Source organism: Hemicordylus capensis, chromosome 2 (genome assembly GCF_027244095.1).
Source record: "Hemicordylus capensis ecotype Gifberg chromosome 2, rHemCap1.1.pri, whole genome shotgun sequence".
In the NCBI taxonomy this organism is placed as follows: domain Eukaryota; kingdom Metazoa; phylum Chordata; class Lepidosauria; order Squamata; family Cordylidae; genus Hemicordylus; species Hemicordylus capensis.
The window spans coordinates 389,754,893-389,777,711 of record NC_069658.1 but is presented as its reverse complement, the minus strand read 5'-3'; the positions used below and the strand labels follow the sequence as shown (position 1 = coordinate 389,777,711).

Below are 22,819 nucleotides of genomic sequence, written 5' to 3'. Positions count from 1 at the left end.
AAACTGAGTAAACAAGCCGCTCTCAATACAAATGGTATTCTTCTTGTAATTTTATGATAAGCTAAAATTTGAGAATTAGATTAGAAAGAAGATTATGGACAGCTCCCTTCATTACTGTAAAAAATAATAATGAAGTTTTAAAATACTACAACTTTGTAGTAGAAATATCACAGATATTTCGTTTGTCCAGTAAATACAAATGGAACATGCTTTTTTTTTTTGTTTCTCAGTTAAAAACATCTGTTTGTATGGGATAATGGGCTGCATCCAAAGAAAGTGAACCCTGGCTAAGCATCATGGAAATCAATGGATACAAGTTAGTCATGACTAACTGAAGTCTCACTAATTCCAATGCTGCTTGATCAAGATTCACTTTCTTTGGATACAATTCTATGAATAAAAATCATTGGTTCTAACAACTAAACAGATTTTTTAATAGCCACAAATGAAGAAATATGCAGAAGGCAACCAGAGTAAGAGAAAAAGATGTATGATTTCTGTGAATGGACAAGAATGAACACCACAGCAGCAGAACTTCAAAAAGTACATGGAAATACAGCAAACATTTAAAAGAGAATATTTAGGTTCTGTTCCACAAAATGCGAATGAACTTGCAATCATGTTCAGATTAAATGACAGATGTTATATTACACATAACTGAGTACCCAGAATGTTGGGGGCAATATGCTAAATCATTGTAAACCGCTTAGAGAGCTTCGGCTATAGAGCGGTATATAAATGTAAGTGCTATTGCTATTGCTATTGCTAAATGGCCTTAAACAACCTAGTTGTTTATACAGTACTTATTCTAAAACAAGAATTTAGTGTCTCTATACCATGAGCTCCAGTATGGTACAATGGATAGAGTGCTGGACTAGAATAAAACCTACCTCACAGGGTTGTTGTGAGGATAAATATAACCATGTACACCACTCTGGGCTCCTTGGAGGAAGAGTGAGTTATAAATGTAAAAATAAATAAAATAAAACTAAAACTATAACATTTGCTTCATAATCTGATCAGCCTTTTCCATTTTTTCTACGGTCCAGTGGAAGAAATTGGTATTGCACCCCTTTTTCGAAACATGGATGTTCCATAGCTTCATTTAATGGCAACTCATTCATCTAGCAACTCCTCACTGGCTATCATATACATCAGACCTGCTCAACTCTGGCCCTCCTGCAGATGTTGGCCTACAATTCCCATAATCCCTGGCTATTGGCTGCTGTGTCTGAGAATTATGGGAGTTGTAGTCCAAAAACAGCTGGGGGGCCTAAGTTGAGCAGGCCTGATATACATACTTACATGAGAGTAAGTCCCAGTGTAATCAGAGAGCCTTACGATTGAGTAAATATGTTAATGATTGTGCTGTTTAGCCTCTTGGATTTGCCCCACATGTGGGTGCTTTCATTTTGGATGGAAAATAAGTAGGCCTAGATCATACCAGCCTCAAAGGTAGGATGCCTCTGAGTACCAGTTGAGGGGAGTAACAGGAGGAGAGAGGGCATGCCCTCAACTCCTGCATGTTGGCTTCCAGAGGCATCTGGTAGGCCACTGTGTGAAACAGGATGCTGGACTAGATGGGCCTTGGGCCTGATCCAGCAGGGCTGTTCTTATAGTTATTAAAAATTTCTTTCGAAAGTGTATCATAGTTTAAGAAAACAAAACTTGCATCATACCTGGACCAAGCAGCGGGGACCGGTTTGACTGGGCACTTGACTGGTGTGGTGGCTGAGGTTCAGCCATGTTTGCGTTGATAATGGTGGTGGTAGTGGTGGTGGTGGTACTGCTCTGGATTACAGGATTGTTTCTATCCCACATATTTACAGTCTTGTTGTTGTTGTAATTTGGGTCACCCCAAGCCGAGGTACCATCATCAATCTCCATCTTGCGCCGAATGGATGGTGGAGATGGTTCTTCCCAACCAGTTGCTTCGCTACTATCCTTCTTTTTGGCTGGCACTGGTCCACCAACCCAACCTGATCCAGTCTGTTTAACAGAAGCAGCTCCTCCCCAATTACTCACATTGTTGTCCTGGGATTTAGAAGCCCAATTCTGTTGGGGACCAGGTTTTAAAGACTCCCCCCAGCTTGTACCTGTATTAGCCTTGCTGTTTGTGCCATTTCCCCATCCACTGGTCCCAGAACGTGTAGTATCATTCCAACCAGAACCTGATCTGTTGTCAGCATCCCATCCAGACCCATTCTTTTTCCCATCTCCCAAATGTCCAGGGACAGATGAGGAATCAACCCAATCTCCACCCCCCGAAGTCCAGCCTGGATTTGATTTCTGTCCATCTCCCCAGTTTTGAGATTTGGGTTTCTGAGGTTCACCCCAAGTAGGCGACTTGTCCTCCTGATTTGTGGTCCCACTCCAAGTGTGGCCACTTTTGGCAGCAGCAGCATTATTGACAGCAGTAGAACTTGCCGGCTCTCCCCATCCCCCAGGGCCATTTGGCGCTTTGTTATTGTTGTCGCCCCAACCTGTATTAGTTGGAACTGTTGCAGGTGGAGAGCTGACCCACCCAGATACTGAAGAGGTATTTGTACTGTTCATGATGGACCCATCATTCTTGCCCCCCGAGTTTGAAGGCTGAGTAGCTGCACAACCCCAGGCCTCAGTTCCATTGTCATTCTTTCGTTCAGACCTTGGGGATTCTTCAAATTCCCAGGCAGTGTTTTGCTTTACAGGAGTCTGTCCCCATCCAGTGTTGGACAAAACCCTTGGGTCAAGGTCACTCCTTGGCAACTGGACTTGCCCTCCTTGGTCTATCATTCCCTTGTCTCTTCTTCGACCCTCTCCAGCTCCTTCCCTACCAGCACTGCCTTCATTCTGACTACCATTGCTATCGTTACTTCCTTCACTACCTGTGTTGCCAGATGCTGCAGCTTTGGCCCAAGAGTTTATTTGTTCATTGCCCTGCTGCATGGCAGGATTCTGGCTGGTAACACTAGAGCTATCCCACCCTGTTGATCCTTTCCCATTGATGTCATTATTGGAATGCTGGTTTGGGGACTTGCTCCATTCACCATTAACACCGTTACTGGTGCTGCGACTTGGGTGGCCCCAAGCACCAGAATGCATATTACCAACACCACTGTTGCCACTGCCCCTGCCCCACGCTAAGACCCCAGAACCAGCAGGAGGTCCTGAATCCCATGCACTTGTTCCATTTCCTTCCTTTTGCACAGCACTGCTGGATCCATTTTGTTTAGCACTTAATGCTGAGTTCACAGTGTCTCCATTCCCCTGACTGAACCCAGAATTGCTGTTTCCTGTGGCAGGATTACCTGGGGATATCCCCCACACTGAATTGCCTATTCCTTCACCACTTCCCCCACTGACTTGAGAAACTGATGTCCCATTAGCACCAGGAAGGCTTTGCAGGTGGGGCGGGATGATGGCCCCCATGCCAACAGCCATGCCCCAGTTCGGCAGTCCATTTGTCTGCATTGCATTGATAGGGTTTGGTGAAGAGTTCATGGGGTTAGCGTTATTTGGTCCATCAGTGTTAAGGTTCTGAGGTTGTACGCTGAAAGACACATTCTGAGAAGTGGACGTTTGTGGTTCTGTGCTCTCTTGCGGCAGCAAGTTTCCCCAAGCACCTAAGGTGCCCGTTGGGTTCCCATTCTGGTTGCCCATGTTCTGACCTATGGCACTGACTGGACTGCAAATACTGGAAGGGTTGCCTGCTCCCACAGTTCCTTCATGTCCAAGTACAGGCCAGGCAGCTGGATTGGCATTGGGGTTAAGGTTAAGATTAATGCCAGCATTTGAGTTGGAAGCACCCCAGCAATTTTGACTTCTACCATCTCCAATCATGTTGTCCATCTTTCCATCCCCACCGCTGGCAGAGCAATGAGCTAGACCAGAGTTGGAACCTGTGGCAACACCCCACACTCTGGCCGAGTTTCCATTACCATTTGCTCCACCAGCTCCAAGGGCACTCTGGTTAGAAGTGCTTTGGATGAGTGCTCCATTGGCGCCATTATTGCCATTAGGTTTCTTTGTATGTCCAGTGAAGTTGCCTTGGGCACTCCCTGTAGCCATGCTACTGTTCTCTGAGCCACAGTTGGAGGCAGAGTCAGTGTCTGTAGTACATTCTGAGGCAGACTCAGTCTCAGTTCCTGTAATGGAAGGCCACGCTTCCTTGTCAGTCCTGTCTATTATCACTTTATCCCAGCTGCAATTGGCTTCACTTCGGAAAGTGGGCTGCTGTCCCCAGTGAGTATTTTCATAATGGTCTCCCAATCCGCTGTGACCAAGGTCTGAAAAATCAAACATAATGCAAATTAGCTTGTTTTCTGTTAGCCTAATACATTGGTAATATTCATTACTTGAATGCTGTGTTTATATGCCTTTTAAATCTAAATAAACTCCTCTACAAACGCATTTCAAATTTTAAGCTCTGAGAAACAATATTTTATGCTAATGAGCATAGGTTTCACAAACAACCAATACTATTTTTTTTCTTTTATTAATCTACACTAAAAAAATCAGGTTTGATAAGTGATAGAGTAGGGTGTACAAGTTGCAAAAAACAAACACACACCCCTATACGATATTATAAATCACTTTTCTCTCAGAACAGATCAAAAGAGCAATGATATTGTTGGCATAGCACTAATTATTAATGCAAACAGCAAACAATATACTTTAAACAGGATCTAGCCTCTAGATTTTTAAAAAAAGTCTATAAAGGCAATCTAGCCTAATACGTTATCAATGAAAGGGAGCAGGCTGGAACTTAGGTGCGATTCATGGCTTGTTGAACTTAGAAACAGAAATAAAGTTTTCACTGACAGGATTCACTTCTAAATTGGAAAGGTTCATTATATTTCTTGCTACCAAAGGCAAAATGGAACCAAAGGCATATTTTAGAAAGTACTAAAAAACAGGACTTTGAGGAGATGTGTGGCACTCATACAAACACAGTACGGGAGCAAGTACCCCTTGCACAGGTTCCTATACACTAGTTTGTTGTGAAACAGAGCAAAGAAATAACCTGTGAGGTCAGAAACCACAAGGTATTAATAGAGAAAAACATGTTGAATAGCTTCAAGTTTGAGGGCTTTAATGCATTAAAAAAATGCATGAAATCTAACGTGTGTGTGTGTGTGTGTGTGTGTGAGAGAGAGAGAGAGAGAGAGAGAGAGAGAGAGAGAGAAGGTAACTATAATAACATTTAATAATGCAAACCAATAATGTTTTTGTATTACAATACATTTTTAAAAAAATTACACTTAATTTTTAATTGAAAGTTCTGTACTTGTCCTATATGATTTGGCACTTTAAAAAATACTTCAATGACAGGCCAATCTCATTTGACAAACTAAGCAAATAAGCTGGATCTTCTAAAAATGCATGCAGCTGTTACACATTCCCTTGAAGTCTAGATATAAGCCACTGGCCAAACAATTAACATTGTGGGTTTCTGCAACTTGAGACCTTTAAGACTGATGAAACAACAAAAAATCCTGGATTTTAAACTATAGCAATAGTTTCCCTCTCCAATATAAGAAGTTATCAGTATCATGACGATACCACTTGACCATTTTAACGAAAGCCCAATTTTGTTATCAAAAATCACTATTTTTAATTGATCAATTAAGATTTATCAGACATCAATGTCCAAAGCTGATTGATAATTGTTGTGACTAATATGGTTATTCACTTTAATCAGCAATGTGCAGAATGGAGACAAAAATGGGTACATCTGAAGGTTAAGCCTGTCAGGATATGTTAAACACCATTAATAGACATTGTCTGGTTTCATCAGCATGTACGTCCTGGGGTAAGAACCAGTTTGAAAACTGTTATCAATCTGAACACATCCAAGAATCCAATGATGAGCTATTTATTTCTTTTAAGGAATTAGCTGCAATTGTTAATTGTGTTCTGAATTCCCAAATACATTAATGTTTAAGTGGGAATCTGTACTGTAAGTTTTATCTAACAAGAATACTGACTGCTTATGCTGGCAGACTGTGCCAAAAAAGGCACTTGTATGTGGAAGAGTTAAGAGATGAGAACAGCAAATAAAACTGATTTACAGACAAAATCCAAAATTAGGAAACACAACTGGAAAAGCCTATTACTCTTTTTAATTTTCTTCACTACGGCATGAAACGAAATATGCTCACTCTGATACAGTAGCCTTTAATGCATCCAGAAAAAAAGCTGAGCAGCATAAAAAAGAGCATTCTTCATTATTAGATCGTGAGTACATGAAACACTAACACTCCAAAACCAAACAGCAGTAGATAATGACAAATAATAACTTCATTTTTCTGCCCAGCGCAGCATATCTTTAGCAAGCAGCTCTTTCTCTGAGGACGCCATTTTATCAAACCTGAAAGGCAGCCAAAAGCTTAGGACGCTGTGCTGCTGCTGCTGCCTCTGAAACATTATGTAATAAACTGATTTAACAGAAGCAGATGCTATTTGCTCCGTTTTCTCCTCTTGCTGTTCTAAAGGGGCCAACGAGGAATGAAATACCTGAGGAAAGGTGTCGCCCAACCATCCTAGGAGACGCTACATTGTGTGCAGAGCTGTCTCCCCTCCTGCATCTAGGTTCGCCTGGGCTCTCGGCTTCAATATGTCGGCTGTATACAGAGTGAGCCTCATCCTGTAGAGCTGCCAAGAAAATCGCTCAGTACAAGTGTGCACCCAGACAACCTGCAAGCTTGCTCGGGCCTTAGCTGTGCCGGCTTTGGAAATGCCCTTTCCACACAGGGAGACTCCTCCACCTTCCTACTCCCATCTCCGGCAGCAGACAGCCCCCTTAACTCTGGATAAGGTATCAACAGATGAGGATTTCAAAGCTTTGATTATCTAATTGTAGCTGACACTAAACCGATCTTCCTTCCTCTTTAAATTCTTTCAACTGTCACAAAACATTTTCACTTCAAGACCTAGCCACAATTAGCACGGTGGCTGCTTTTCTTCTGGTTTTTGAAAGTCAGCCAAAAGAACAGCCGCATATTGCCGATTGGCTGCATGCAAATAAATTCCTGCCTCCTTCATGTTTCCATCCTCCTCTTCCCATCTCTAACAGCAGTGCTGCACACTTGGCATACCAGCCGCAGCTACAAAATCAGGGACAAACCATATATGGAACCTGGCACACCACCAGGTACTTAATTACTTCTCTGCCTCTATTGAGAAAGCAGAAAACAGGCAAGTCTATTAAAAATCACAGCCTCTCTTTACGGACATGCAGAGTTGTCAACAAAACATCACAGATCATAGTGCTCTTCCAACGCCCAATATTCCTGAGTAAGGTGCAGTGGTGAGGCAACTCTTTAATCGCTGGTTAAAGTTCAGTGTCAGCCTTCCCAGGTATTGAGTGCATACCATGTGATTTTAGTTTAAGGACGTAAATTATGGACAGAACTCATCCATGCTGGGAGACTACCCACTACCAACAAGTATACCAAAATGATCACTTGGCCACTCCTAATTATCAAGAATGCATTTTACTACTGATGTATAGCTGAAGTTACAACTGGAAATGTCCCTATCACTCTGGCATAGAGTTGTCTCCACCACTAACCCTCTCCGGCCCAGATAAAGGTTGTGTACCCTTTTTAACTGTAGCATGACAGAAACCTTTTTGAAAGTGTGGAACATACCATCTATATCAACATGCTGGGGGGAAACTGGGGGTGGGGGGTTGTGCCCTCGAGTTGGTGTCGACTCCTGGAGACCACAGAGCCATGTGGTTTTCTTTGGTAGAATACACGAGAGGTTTACCATTGCCTTCCCCAGCGCAGTGTGAGATGATGCCTTCTAGCACCTTTCTATATCACTGCTACCCGATATAGGTTTCCCCCATATTCTGGGAAACATTCCAGTGAGGATTCAAACCAGCAACCTCTTGCTCGCTAGGCAAGTCATTTCCCTGCTGCGCCATTATTTATTTATTTAATACATTTCTATACCGCCCCAAACCAAAGCCTTGGGGTGGTTCACAATAATAAGGTGGCTTATGGGGGGAAACTACACTTATTTAAATAACAATATGACAGACCTTCTCTCAGGAAAAAGAGCAGGCAATTCTTTTTCTGAGAAAGAAAAATTTCCAGAGGAGTAGTACTTGTCCTTTGCTGGAACTAAGCCCTATGCATGCGGCATGCACATTTGTAGGCAATGGCCATTCCTTATGGAACTGCTATTCTCTTACAAGGAAATGTAATTGTCTCATTAATGTCACTGAAGATGACCTGCAATAGGTTGAAACATATTTGGCTGGACAAAGTGCTTCCTTGTTCTCCCTATGGGACATCACAAGACAGCTGGACCAACTCAGAGCCTCTTTCTGCCTGGATAAAGCACCTCAATATTTGCCCCTAGGGACATTATAAGGCAGTTGGACTGACCTAAAATCTTGGAAGTGATTCTTGACGTTGTCTCCTTTTTTGAGAATAATTTGAGAGATATTGGTATTTTTATCTTTATTATAATATGAGGATTTTGAGTGTTATATATTTGTGTATATTTGTTTACAAACATATCATTTTAGCCTTTTCATTTTGTGAGAATGCATATGAACAAAGGTGTAGAGTTTTACCTGGATACAATCTGTAATTCAAATATATTACTATAGGAGATTTGAATTCTCTTTGTATTATCTCTTGCTGTTAACAAACCCAGTACAATAAGGTTCAGTTTTTATCTCTTTGAAATCTCAGAAACCAGAGAGGAAACTAAGCAGAATTTCCAGTGGTCAGGGCTTAGTATGATATGCAGTGGTAAGTAAGCAAGGTTCAAAACCCTGCATAGTGAATTGCCCCTCCACATGACTGTAGTGTAGTGTGCCGTCGATGTCGACTCCCGGTGACCACAGAGCCCTGTGGTTTTTCTTTTGGTAGAATACAGGAGGGGTTTACCTTTGCCATCTCCCGCACAGTATGAGATGATGCCTTTCAGCATCTTCCTATATTGCTGCTGCCCGATATAGGTGTTTCCCATAGTCTGGGAAACATATCAGTGGGGATTCAAACCAGCAACCTCTAGCTTGCTAGTCAAGTCATTTCCCCGTTGCACCATTAGGTGGCTCCACATGACTACAAGAAGCAAAAGAAATTATGCAAAAGTCAAATGTGCATAACTTTAATTTATAAAGATTTAGACTCAGCTTTTGAATCCTGGAACTTGTATACATATAGGTTATTTTGATGCATCTTTTGGTTGTCAGTGCAGAGTATATATAGACAGTGAGGCTGTTCTCAAAGGCAGCCTAACCCAGGCTAGGGAAGCCCAGCCTGGGTTAGGCTATGCATGAGAACCGCTGGGACAGGGCCTGATCCCGGCAGGGCAGCACTGCCTAAGCCGGCCTTTTAGCCGTGATTAAGGGAGCAAGCACTCCTTTAACCTGGGCTTCCTGCTTGTGAGTGAGCTTGGGCTGCTTCCAGCCCAGCTGCACACAGAGACGGGCACCTAGAGTGGCCGTCTCCTGCGGGAATTCTCCAATGCACTCTGCTCAGTGCACTGTGGGATACCAGGAGGCTGGGATGTCACAGCTCTCCGAAAATGGGTCCTGTGGGAATGTGGATGGTGCTCCCATCAACGTTTTTCCAATTGTCTGGGGAGAAGGTGAGTGAAGCAAAGCATTTCCCCCACCTGTGCGGTCGTGTGAATGACCTCATTTTATTAAAGGAGATTCTATTTAACTCACATCTCTTTAATTTTTAGCTGCCTTGTTCAAATAGTTGCCACTTGTTATTTAGATATTTTATTGCTTGGTTTTATATATTTTTGTACTCTGATTATTGTGTACTGCTTTGAAACTGAATTGGTACTAATGCAAGGTTATAGAGGTAAGCAAGCATACATTAACACAGAAACAGTAAATATTGGTTTATTATATTTTCAGCATTTGGTTTGGTTTTGGACGAATGGGCAGCAAACATGTTTTAGAGCTAGTAACATATCAAGAAATGTTGAACATACTAATGTATTTATATTATGGAATTGCTAAATACTGAATCACCAAGTGTTAGGCCATATGAGCTAGCAAATTTAATTCTGCTCTTGCACCAGATATCTAACTTCCTTTTTAATCTTAAAAATGTCCTGAACAGAGCAATAGGTGTTACCAGAGGAGCATTTAAGAATACTTTCCATGCCATGGATTCTTATGTCTGGATAACTTTGTACTGTATACTTGTTGCTACTTGGTTGTCCCTTAAGATTTCAGAAATTTTAAAAGTGTGTTCCCACTTTTTTTTTTAACCTAACAGGTAACATCAAGGAAGCCATAAAAGGGAAGAAGACTTCCTTCCCAAATTGGAAGGCCTGTCCAAATGAAGAGAACAGAAAGGAACACAAATTATGGCAAAAGAAATGCATGGTGACAATAAGGGAGTCTAAAAGAGAGTTTGAGGAACATTTAACTAAAAGCATCAAGGGGAATAACAAAAACTTCTTTAAATACATCAGATGCAGGAAACCTGCCAGGGAGGCGGTTGGACCACTAGACAATGAGGGAGTAAAAGAGATTATTACAGAGAATATGGAGGTTGCAGAGAAGCTAAATGAGTTCTTTACATCCATCCTTACAGCAGAGGATACTGAGCATATACCTGTTCCTGAAACAGGCCTTTTGGGGATGGAGACTAAAGAACTGAGTCGGATAGAGATTGATTGATTGATTGATTATTTATTTATTTATTTACGCGGATTTCTGCAGGGAGCGCATTCCAGAGCCCCGGAGCAGCCATAGAGAAGGCCCACCTCTGAGTCGCCACCAGACGAGCTGGTGGTAACTGGAGACCAACCTCCTCAGACGACCTTAATGTGTGGTGGGGATCACGCAGAAGAAGGCGCTCTCTAAGGTAACTCAGGCCTAAGCCATTCAGGGCTTTAAAGGTAATAACCAGCACTTTGTATTTTGCCTGGAAACATATCGGCAGCCAGTGCAATTGTTTCAAAATAGGCGTAATATGGTCTCTCCAGGTTACCCCAGAGACCAATCTGGCTGCCGCATTCTGAACTAATTGACGTTTCTGAACTACGTACAAAGGCAGCCCCACGTAGAGCGCATTGCAATAGTCAAGCCGGGAGGTTACCAGCTCGTGCACCACTGTTTTGAGGTCATCCTCCTCAAGGAATGGGTGCAGCTGTCGAATCAGCCGAAGCTGACAGAAAGCACTCCTGGCCATGGCCTCCACCTGAGACACCAGGGTGAGGCCTGGGTCCAGGAGTACTCCCAAGCTGCGCACCTGCTCCTTCTGGGGGAGTGTAACCCCATCCAGCACAGGAAGATCTAACTCACTCCTCAGATTCTGAGCCCCCACAATGAGCACCTCCTCTTGCTTGGATTCAGCTTCAATTTGTTCTCCCTCATCCAGCCCATTACTGCCTGTAGGCAGGCATTTAGAGAGTGAGTGCCATTTCCTGAAGATGAAAAGGAGAAGTAGATTTGGGTGTCATCAGCATACTGATAACACCCGGCACCAAATCTCCTGATAACCTCACTCAGCGGTTTCATGTAGATATTAAAAAGCATTGGTGACAGAATGGAGCCCTGAGGGACTCCATATAACAGCTCCTGCTTTGAGGAGCGACTGTCACCAGGCTCCACCATCTGGGATCTACCCAAGAGATAGGAACGGAACCACTGCAAAGCAGTGCCCCCTATTCCCAACTCCCCCAGGTGATCCAGAAGGATACCATGGTCGATGGTATCGAACACCGCCGAGAGATCCAAGAGAACCAACAGAGTCACACTCCCTCTGTCGATGTCCCAGTAAAGGTCATCCATCAGGCTGATCAAGGCTGTCTCAACCCCATAGCCCGTTCTAAAGCCAGTTTGAAATAGGTCTAGATAATCAGTTTCCTCCAAAACCACCTGGAGCTGGTTAGCCACCACCCTCTTGATTACCTTGCCCAGCCAGGGGAGATTGGAGATAGGCCTATAACTATCCATCGCTGAGGGATGCAGGGTAGGCTTCTTAAGAAGAGGTCTAACTATTGCCTCCTTCAAACAGGGAGGCACCCTCCCCTCCCTCAGCGATGCATTTATGATATTAACTAGGCCATCTCCAACAATCTCTCCAATAGATCGAAGCAGCCAGGTCGGGCAAGGATCCAGAGAACAAGTGGTAGGCCGTACCGCTCCAAGCAGCTTGTCCACGTCATCAGGAGTCACAGATTGAAACTGATCCAACCTAACACTGCAAGAGGGATTGCTGTATACCTCCCTCACAGACCCTGCAGAAATAGTGGAGTCCAAGTCGGCCCGAATACAGGAGATTTTATCCGCAAAGAACCCACCAAAAGCGTCACAGCAGAGTATCTCCAGGAACTGATTTGAGGCAGAAGGTGCAGAGATTATACTCCTCACCACCTGGGATAACTCTGCCGTACGTGAACCCGCAGACGCAATGCCCGCCGACAAAAAACACTTTTTTGCTGTGCGCACCGCCATCGCGTAGGTCTTCAAGTGGGTTCTATGCTGCATCCTGTCAAATTCGAGCCGAGTTCTCCTCCACTTGTGTTTCAGTCGCCTACCAAGCCGCTTCATCCCCCGCAACTCCTCCGTGTACCAGGGGGCCATCTTAGAAGCAGGCCTGGAGGGACGCTTAGGAGCAATAATATCTACTGCCCTGGTGAGTTCTCTATTTCAGGTTCCCACCAGGGCATCAACAGAATCACCAGCCACACCAACATTGAAACCCTCCAAGGCCTTTTGGAAACCTGCTGGATCCAGCAGCCTTTTTGGGCGGACCATCCTAATAGGTCCATCACCCCTGCAGGGGTGGGTTGTGACCGTGATATCAACCTTAACCAGGTAGTGGTCCGTCCATGACAATGGGGTAACCATCGGATCCCCCACCCACGGAACACCACCCTGATCAGAACAGAAGACCAAATCTAGTGAGTGACCGGCAACATGAGTTGGTTCAAAGATTAATTGGGATAGGCCCATAGTTGTCATGGCCGCTATGAACTCCTGAGCCGCACCAGACAAGCCAGTCCCAAAGTGGATATTGAAGTCCCCTAGCACCAAAAGCCTGGGAGACTCCAACACCAACTCCGCGACCAGCTCCGTCAGCTCAGTTAGGGAGTCAGTTGGGCAGCGGGGTAAGCGGTACACCAACAGAATCCCCAATCTATCCCTAGTTCCCAGCCTCAGAAATACACACTCAATATAGGCCAACTGTCTCACAGGGGCCCTGGTAAGGAAGATAGTATTTTTATGGACCACAGCCACTCAACCCCCCCACCCCCCGCCCACTTCCCCTAACCTGCTCCACAACAGAGTAACCTGGAGGGAGAAGCTGAGCCCACACTGGGCCACTCGCTTCCCCCAACCAGGTCTCAGTTATACATGCCAGGTCAACTCCCTCATCCATGATCAAATCATGAACAATTTCGGTCTTATTTTGAACTGAACTGACCTGGCATTACAAAGGAGCAAGGTCAGGCTCTGTGGGTGGTTGGTGCTGCTCCCCAAGGTCTGATAGTTGTCAGAACAGTTGGAAGATTATGAGAATCAATGTTCTAAAACGGTCTGGAAAAACTGAAAAGTAGCAAATCGCCAGGGCTGGACAGCATCCATCCAAGAGTCCTCAAAGAACTCAAATGTCAAATTTAGGGATGTGCGAACCGGTTCGGATCCGAACCGGTTCGGGTCCGAACCGGTTCCGGTTCGGAGGTTCGGATCGAACCGAACCACCCCTGGTTCGGTTCGAATCCGAACCGAACTGGGGGTGGTTCGTTTCGAACCGGTTCGGACCGGTTCGGATCGGTTCGGAAAGCTGAAAATTGGTCAGATAGTAGCTGGCACCCAGGGGTACCTGTCACCCAAACCCCAAAGCAATCGGACACTCGTATGATTTTTTATGAATTTTTGAAAAATATTTTTATTTTTCTCTCATAGGATATAATGGGACCCGAACCAGGCCATTATTTCTTATTGTGGAGCACTCATGGGTGCCAACAACCATGCAAACCCTGAAGCAATCAGACACCCCTATGATTTTTTATGAATATTTGAAATATTTTAAATTATTTTTCTCATTGAGTATAATGGAACCCGAACCAGTCCATATCCCCTGTTGTGGAGGACCTAGGAGCACAAAAGCAGGGTGGGTGGTAGACAGGCATGGGTGCCTACCACCCAAAAAATCTCAAGGCAATTGGACACTCCTCTGATTATTGGTGAATTGTTAAGTGTTTTTGAATTCCTCATAGAGAATAATTAGGATTGCAGCAAATGTATAGCTTCACGTCGGGGGGAAAGGGGTGTCGTAGAGTGCAGTGTGGTGGGTGGTAGTTCCTAGGGTGGGCAAGGAAGCTATCAGAATTATTTGAAAGGAATTGGGCAAAGAGGTGATTTTTAAGTGATTTTTGAAGTTTACGCGTCTTTAAGGTTTTTCCTCATAATAAGTTATAATGGAGCTTTCAGCAGCCCTATAAGTGCACATGGGGGTGCTGGGGTGGCCCAGAGCAAGTGGTGGTGTAGTGCACATAGGGTGCCAACCACCCCCATGGGTTTCTAACCCATGGGGTACAGGGATCTCTGGTAGGGGCACCCCCATGGGTACAGGGTTCTCTTGTTTCTGAGGTATTTATTGAGTGTGGATTCTATGATAGCAAATGAGATTTTCAATGAGACACCATCAATCCACTCGAATATGCTATCATAGAATCCACACTCCGCCTCCTGCTTCTTCTCTGTGTGTGTGCTTAGTAGGGGTGTGCAATTTGGGATTTCGGGTGATTTGGCTCGGACCCGAACCGAATCACCCCTGTTCTGTTTTGTGCCCGAATCTGGGTCACCCGAATCACCCTTGATTTGGTTTGGATTCGGATTTAATCCGAATCTGAATCCGAATCGATTCGGGGGGGTAAAAAGGGGCCCAGGGGCAAAATTTTGGGGTGGGGTGGAAGTGCCCAATGGGTAGAGTCTACCACCCCAATTTCAGGGGGATTGGGCAAAGGGCTGATTTTTGGTGAATTTTTAAAGTTTTAGTGACTTTGGGGCAGTTTGGGGGCATAGCATGGGATCTGGGCAAAAGGAGTGGGGTGGGGTGGTAGTGCCTAATGGGTGCAGGCTACCACCCCAATTTCAGGGGGATTGGGCAAAGGGCTGATTTTTGGTAAATTTCTGAAAATTTCATATCTTTGGGGCATATTGGGGCATATTCGGGCAGAAAGTGGGGCCTGGGGCAGAATAGTGGGGTGTGATGGTAGTGCCTAATGGGTGGAGGCTACCACCCCAATTTCAGGGGGTTTGGACAAAGGGGTGATTTTTTTAGAATTTTGGAAGTTTTAGTGACTTTGGGGCAGTTTGGGGGCAGAAAGTGGATCTGCCCCAAAATAGTGGGGTGGGGTGGTAGTGCCTCATGGGTGGAGGCTACCACACCAATTTCAGGGGGATTGGGCAGAGGGCTGATTTTTTGAGAATTTTTGAAGTTTGGGTGTCTTTGGGGCAGATTGGGGGCAGAAAGTGGATCTGCCCCAAAGGAGTGGGGTGGGCTGGTAGATAGTGCCTAATGGGTGGAGGCTACCACCCATCCCCAATTTAAGAGTGATTGGGCAGAGGGGTGAATTATGGTGAATTTATTTGTATGAGGTTTGTCTTCATAAGGTGAAGTGTGCTAAATTGATTACTTCCTCATATTATTCATAGTAAAGGAAAGTGTGAAAAAGTGAAAGTGGGGTCATGAGAGTTGTTTAATTGAAAAATATCTCATTTGCTATGATAGAATGAGAATTCACACCTTTTCTATTCACCATAATTCACCCCTCTGCCCAATCACTCTTAAATTGGGGATGGGTGGTAGCCTCCACCCATTAGGCACTATCTACCAGCCCACCCCACTCCTTTGGGGCAGATCCACTTTCTGCCCCCAATCTGCCCCAAAGACACCCAAACTTCAAAAATTCTCAAAAAATCAGCCCTCTGCCCAATCCCCCTGAAATGGGGGTGGTAGCCTCCACCCATGAGGCACTACCACCCCACCCCACTATTTTGGGGCAGATCCACTTTCTGCCCCCAAACTGCCCCAAAGTCACTAAAACTTCAAAAATTCTCAAAAAATCACCCCTTTGTCCAAACCCCCTGAAATTGGGGTGGTAGCCTCCACCCATTAGGCACTACCACCACACCCCACTATTATGCCCCAGCCCCCACTTTCTGCCCCAATATGCCCCAATCTGCCCCAAAGACATGAAATTTTCAGAAATTTACCAAAAATCAGCCCTTTGCCCAATCCCCCTGAAATTGGTGTGGTAGCCTGCACCCATTAGGCACTACCACTCCACCCCACTCCTTTTGCCCAGATCCCATGCTATGCCCCCGAACTGCCCCAAAGTCACTAAAACTTTAAAAAATCGCCAAAAATCAGAGGAAGGTCCAATCGACTTGAAATTTGGGTGGCAGGTAGAACTCAAGGTCCCCTTTCAAACCAGCTATTTTTTGAGATCCGAACTGGTTCGGTTCGGATCCGAACCGGTTCGGATCCGAACCGAACCGGGGGGGTGGTTCGGCAAAACCAAAACCGAACCACCCTGGTCCGGTTCGGACCCGGTTCGGATCCGAACCGAACCGGGAGAACCGGTTTTATGCACATCCCTAGTCAAATTGTCAACCTCCTTGCAAAAATACATAACTTATCACTACAATCAGGCTCTGTACCAGAGGACTGGAGAGTAGCCAATGTAACACTGATTTTCAAAAAGGGATCCAGGGGCGATCCAGGAAATTACAGGCCGGTTAGCTTAACGTCCGTTCCAAGGAAATTGATGGAAAGCATCCTCAAGGATAAAATTGTAAAGCACATAGAAGAACAGGCCTTGCTGGGAGTGAACCAGCATGGCTTCTGCAAAGGTAAATCTTGCCTAACAAACCTTTTTGAGTTCTTTGAGAGTGTCAACAAGTGTGTGGATCAAGGTGATCCAGTTCCTCATCAAAGACTCCTGAGGAAACTTAGCAGTCATGGGATAAGGAGAGAAGTACATCTGTGGATTGCTAACTGGTTGAAGGACAGGAAACAGAGGGTAGGTATAAATGGAGAGTTTTCAAAATGGAGGGAACTAAGAAGTGGGGTCCCCCAGGGATCTGTACTAGGAGCAGTGCTTTTTAATTTATTCATAAATGATCTAGAAGTAGGGGTAAGCAGTGAGGTGGCCAAATTTGCAGATGATACCAAAGTATTTAGTGAAATCCAAAACTCTTTAGTGAAATCCAAAACAAATTGTGAGGAGCTCCAAAAGGATCTCTCCAAACTGGGTGAGTGGGCGACAAAATGGCAAATGCATTTCAATACGGGCAAGTGTAAAGTGATGCACATTGGGATGAAAAACCCCAACTTCAAGTATACGCTGATAGGATCTGAGCTGTTGGTGACTGACCAGGAGAGGGATCTTGGGGTCGTGCTGGACAGTTTGTTGAAAGTGTCTACTCAATGTGTGGCAGCTTTGAAAAGGCCAATACCATGCTAGGGATCATTAGGAAGGGGACTGAAAATAAAACTGCTAATATTCCAATGCCCTTATACAAAACTCTGGTATGGCCATACCTGGAATACTGCATACAATTCTGGTCATCGCATCTTAAAAAGGGCATTGTAGAACTGGAAAAGCTGCAGAAGAGGGCAACCAAGATGATCAGGGGCCTATAGCACCTTCCTTATGAGGCAAGGCTACAACACCTGGGGCTTTTTAGTTTAGAAAAAAGACAACTGCGGGGAGACATGATAGAGGTCTATAAAGTCATGCATGGTGTGGAGAAAGTGGACAGAGAGAAATTCTTCTCCCTCTCACATAACACTAGAACCAGGGGTCATCCCATGGAATTGATTGCCAGGAAATTTAGGACCAGCAAACAGAGGTACTTTTTCACATAAAGCATAATGAACTTGTGGAATTCTCTTCCACAAGATGTGGTATTGTCTACTAGTTTAGATGGCTTTAAGAGGGGTTTTGAAAGCTTCATGGAGGAGAGGTCTATCGATGGCTACTATAGAGTCTATAGGCCACCTCCAGCCTCAAAGGCAAGATGCCTCTGAATACCAGTTTTAGGAGGGTAACAGCAGGAGAGAGAGCATGCCCTCAACTCTTGCCTGTAGGCCTCTAGTGGCATCTAGTGGATGCTGGACTAGATGGGCCTTGGGCCTGATCCAGCAGGGCTGTTCTTATCTTCTTAAATACTTACAGACATACTAGGTAGAGTTAGTTTGAAAGAGCTAGCTAATGCTGGAAGATTCCCAAGTCCATGCATCTCTCAATGTTATACTATTTTTCCAAGAGTATGTTGGAAAATACACTATGACTAGTACCTAAACATATGAAACAGGAATCCAAAAGTGTGATGCTACTACCAAGGAATTCAAATTGCTTTTCCAATCATGCAACCAACCATCTCTTCACTACCAGCCACTGAAAAAGAAATTGGAGCAGTGAACACTACAACTGCCCTCTGTTGGTTATAAATTATCAGATGTAAAGTTCTGCTTTTCTTCAAGACCTGTAACTATATACATAATACATAGTTACAAGTACTGAGGCTGAGGCTCTCCAACTCCTCAACCTCCTTCGTTACCTAGCACCTGCTGCAACTCTAAACCTAAACAGCAGTGTTTGACAATGCTAGAGATTTCTATTTGGGGGTTTGGCATTATTTTGGAGTCCTGTTTTATGCAATTGCCAAAAGTATTATTGTTGGTGCAAGTTACAATTACAGCAATCTCTCAACCATACACAAATTGCTTAGTTTGAACTGAAATGCTGCCTGCCACTTCTATCAGCCTTCAGAACAGTCATGCTGGTGCACACGTGGTTATATCTATCATATCTTGGAACAAACTTATATGACTGTTTTAGGGGATATGTTAAAAATAATTATTTTTGCTCAGAAATTAATCTATCTATATATTTATTCTATATATTTATTTCTCGTAGACATACCAGTCGCTAATCCCATGTGTTGCAGCTCTCACGAGAGTTCGCAAGCAGAAGCACCGTCGTGATTCCATATGCAGATAGGGAGGAGGAGCCTGTGATGGTTAAGGTCAGTTGGAATGCAACTGTTACTGGACTGTAGAAGAGAGGAATTAGATAGATAGATAGATAGATAGATAGATAGATAGATAGATAGATAGATAGATAGATAGATAGGATAGCGGGCAGGGGTCTGCAAAGAAAGGGGTCATGAGGGAGGAAATAGACCCTTCAGAAGAAGGAAGCTGAGTTGTGTGAATTAGATGAGGAAACAAGATGAACAAGATCTGTTAATTCAGGAAGGGGGGAGGGAGGGGAAGAAAGACAGAAAGGAAGAGCGGGTGGAGGAGAGAGAGGAAAAAGAAGGGAGGGGAAGAGAGAAAGAATGAAGGGCGAGGGATGGGGCTGAGCCTGTCAACAGCCTGAAGGGAATGAGCAGCCATCACAGCGCCTATTGGCAGCAAGGAAGGACCCAGTCAAGCACTGCTGCTGTTTGGGGCTACCGAGGCCATTAGCGGACTGGGGGAGGCAGGCAAGGGATGGGCCCAAGCCTGTCAGTGGCCTGAGGGGATCGAGCGGCCATCGTGGCAATGATGAAGGACCCGGTAAACCGCTGCTCCTGTGGGGAGGAGCAGTTCTTGGGTGAGGGTGGAGCGGTCTCTAGGGATAGGGGGCTGCAGCTTGGATGATAGGTGCCAGCAACGCTGCAGCCATGACCAAGAGGGATGGGGGGGTGGAGTAAAGGGATGGAGGAGTGACCAAGTGGGGTGAGGGGGATTGAAGCAACCGGATTGAGGAGGAGGAGCAGAAGTGCTGCTCAGGTGAGGTGGAGAGATCTCTGTGAGGGGGACTAGAAGGGGGTGATGGGAGCACTCAAGTACTAGCGCGTAGATGCTCTGCGCAGGTTAAGTTAGTTTTTCTGGAATTGTCATTTGAAATACAGAACCGTTTACATCATAGGTATCGCCGCACAGTAAATAGCTGTTATGTCATAAATGTCTCAGAGGAAGATTATGACTTCAAGTGGAACATAAGCAGCAGGAAGAGCAGGTTAACTTCCCACCCAGTCAAAAACCAATTAGCCATGCTAAAAATATACAAAAATGCCATTATGAGGAAGCAAGGGTTGCCAATTACATATCATACTTTTCAGAACCCTCCCCCAAAGCTCAGAAATGTAAAGTTTCACCATCTATCAAGGCTCAAGACTGTTGCTTTTTCTCCTTTACCTACAGGAAATCTTTTTTAAGGTACTGAAATTACTGTATAAGACACTAAGGCCACAACCTACACCCTCTGTCTGACCTTTCAACACCTCACCCCCCCCCCTTTCCCAAGCAGCCATAATTCAATGTCCACTGTATACCACATATGACAGATTGAACGGTGGCCAATTCACATTTGGTTTACAATGCAACTCTTTTTGATAGTATTTCAATTGCCCATTCGGAGGAATAAAATTTAGTTAACATATCTCAGAAGATTTGGCTTAGGGAAGCATAACAATTCTAACATACCACCTAAGGGATAAACACAGTTCAGAGAACTACTTCTAGTATGTCATGCTTATATACTATTACCAATGTGCCAGGCACCAGAACAAACAATTTTAGATCAGATAATATAGGCATTTGAAGAGATTGATTTGGGAGTATGAATAATTTGACATTGAAATTAGTCGTTCTGTTTTGTTTTTAAGCTACCAGGGGACTTAAAATTTGATTAGGATCCCATAACAGACACGGAATATGACAAGCTTTAAAAATGTATGTTAAGAAAATACATAAAAATATCTTGCAGAGCTCTGTAAAATATTATCCTCACCTCCTTAATGGATTGACTGGGCTAAACTACACTCTACATGTTATTATCCACAGTTTTACATTCTAAAAATGCTAAAGACAATGCGGCCTATCTGATCATTTGTAACCTGGTGAGACTTAGCAAGGTAAGTATGCTTATATCCACATCCAAAAAAGTCTTAAAAATAATGTGCAAAGGGATATTCAAGAGAGTGATAACAGATACCTTTAAAATGCTAAATAACAAGAACTTGCCTGCTGCTCATCGCCCAGACTATGGGAAACACTTATATCGGGCAGCAGCAATATAAAAAGGCATCATCTCATACTGTGGAGGAGGCAATGGGAAACCCCTCCTGTGTTCTAAAAAGAAAAACACAGCGCTCTGTGGGCGCCAGGAGTCGAAATCAACTTGACAGCACATTCATTCATTCATTCATTTGCTTTATATACCGCCCTTCCAAAAATGGCTCAGGGTGGTTCACAACTTTACCTTTTACGTTTATACATTAAAAAAAAAAAAATCAGTGTACAAAAGTGTTTGTCTTGAATGAGCCCCAGTTTTCACTTCTCTACCCACTTTTATTTTTACTGTAGTTTGAAAGTTTCTTAAGCATACATTTGCTTTTCAAAATGGCCAGCAACATTATATTATTCTGAAGCTTAATTAATGTGATATACAACGATAATACAAGATCTCTATGGACAGGACAGTTCTACTGCTGAAGTGAAAGATGCCTAGATGGGAGGCCACCTGGGAACTATATGTACACTGCTTCTCACAGGAAGAGTAGGGCACAAGTCGTATAAGAAGAATCTTCTCTTAACAAATATGGTATTTATTTGTATACATATTATATGTATTAGCTAACAGTGTAGTACAAAGTCACATGGGCACCTGTGACATATCTTAATGTATTTATTATTCATGCAGTTTAAAGATTTACTGGAAGAATACAACTTTTCCAATTCCATCACCTCTCCCTGCTGTCATCTTTCCTACAAGTGTACATCCAGTGCTAGCATTCCTTTTGGTTCTCCACTTACATATTTAAATTTCAACAGCATCAGCACTTACAAAGTCTCTTCAAGGTCCACTGCCAACTACCAAGTTCTTCTACAGACAGTTGATCCTTCGATGTGCAAACAAGAGGCTAAAATCATTCTGTTTTAAAATTAAGCAGAATCTGCTTCAGACACATATAAGATGGAAGGTGTATTTTCGCATCTTTAAGCAATATCTATATATTTATTTCTCTAAGACATACCTGTGGCTAATCCCAGGTGTGGCAGCTCTTGTGAGAGTTCGCGAGCAGCTGCTGATTAGCCACGGACACGGGGGAGAAAATGGCAGCGCCGCCGGCTGACTGGGGTGGGTGGGTGGAACAACTGGTGGAGGCAGGCAGGCCGGTGGAGAAAACAGCGGCGGGCGAAAGGAAGCGAAGTGGCGGTTGGCCACAGAGTGCAAGTGGCGGCCAGGCCGGCTGGCCATGGAGTGCAAGTGGCGGCCAGGCCGGCTGGCCATGGAGGGCAAGCAGTGGCCAGGCCGGCTGGTTGCAGAGGGAGAATGAGCTGGTGGGGGAAGAACGAACTGGGGCTGGGGGTGGGGGGGAGAAGGAACTAGGGCTGAAGGTGAGGGAGACAGGGCGAACTAGGAGCGCATGTCAGCTAGTCTTCCTTATTCTTTTCAGATGTTAGCCACCCTGAGACTTCAGGGATAGGGAGAGTTCTAAAATTTAAATAATGGACAAAGCAGGATGTAACTGAGCTTTTATTCTAAACTAGTTTTATTGACTATTTCAACTGAATGCTAGAGGTTTATGAACTAATCCATGAGAAAGATCTTAACACAGACTACAAGGAAGACATTTGTATGGTGCAGCATCAACAGTTGTCTTTCAATTGTGTGTGTGTAACTTTTAGAACCCAACTCATTTGTAAACTGGGGACTTCCTGTACTTTTCCTACCCACATTAAAGCCAATTATTTAATGGCAAGAAGTTCAGCTATTTGAAACCAAACACACACACATACATACACACAGAGAGGAATGTTAAGAAAAG

At 44.3% G+C, this 22,819-nt stretch overlaps 1 protein-coding gene across 11 annotated transcripts in view; it reads right to left on the bottom strand.

Annotated features, from left to right (window-relative positions):
* The window catches only part of TNRC6C (trinucleotide repeat containing adaptor 6C), an 814,117-nt gene that overhangs the window by 79,705 nt on the left and 711,593 nt on the right, over nucleotides 1-22,819 (bottom strand). For 10 of the 11 annotated variants that reach the window (XM_053303814.1, XM_053303817.1, XM_053303815.1 and 7 more), the window contains one exon: nucleotides 1,680-4,268. In XM_053303814.1, the coding sequence (XP_053159789.1) occupies nucleotides 1,680-4,268 (2,589 nt within the window). Of the gene's footprint in view, nucleotides 1-1,679; nucleotides 4,269-6,498; nucleotides 6,950-22,819 lie in introns of those variants that run through there. The other variant, XM_053303822.1, reaches the window with a different exon arrangement.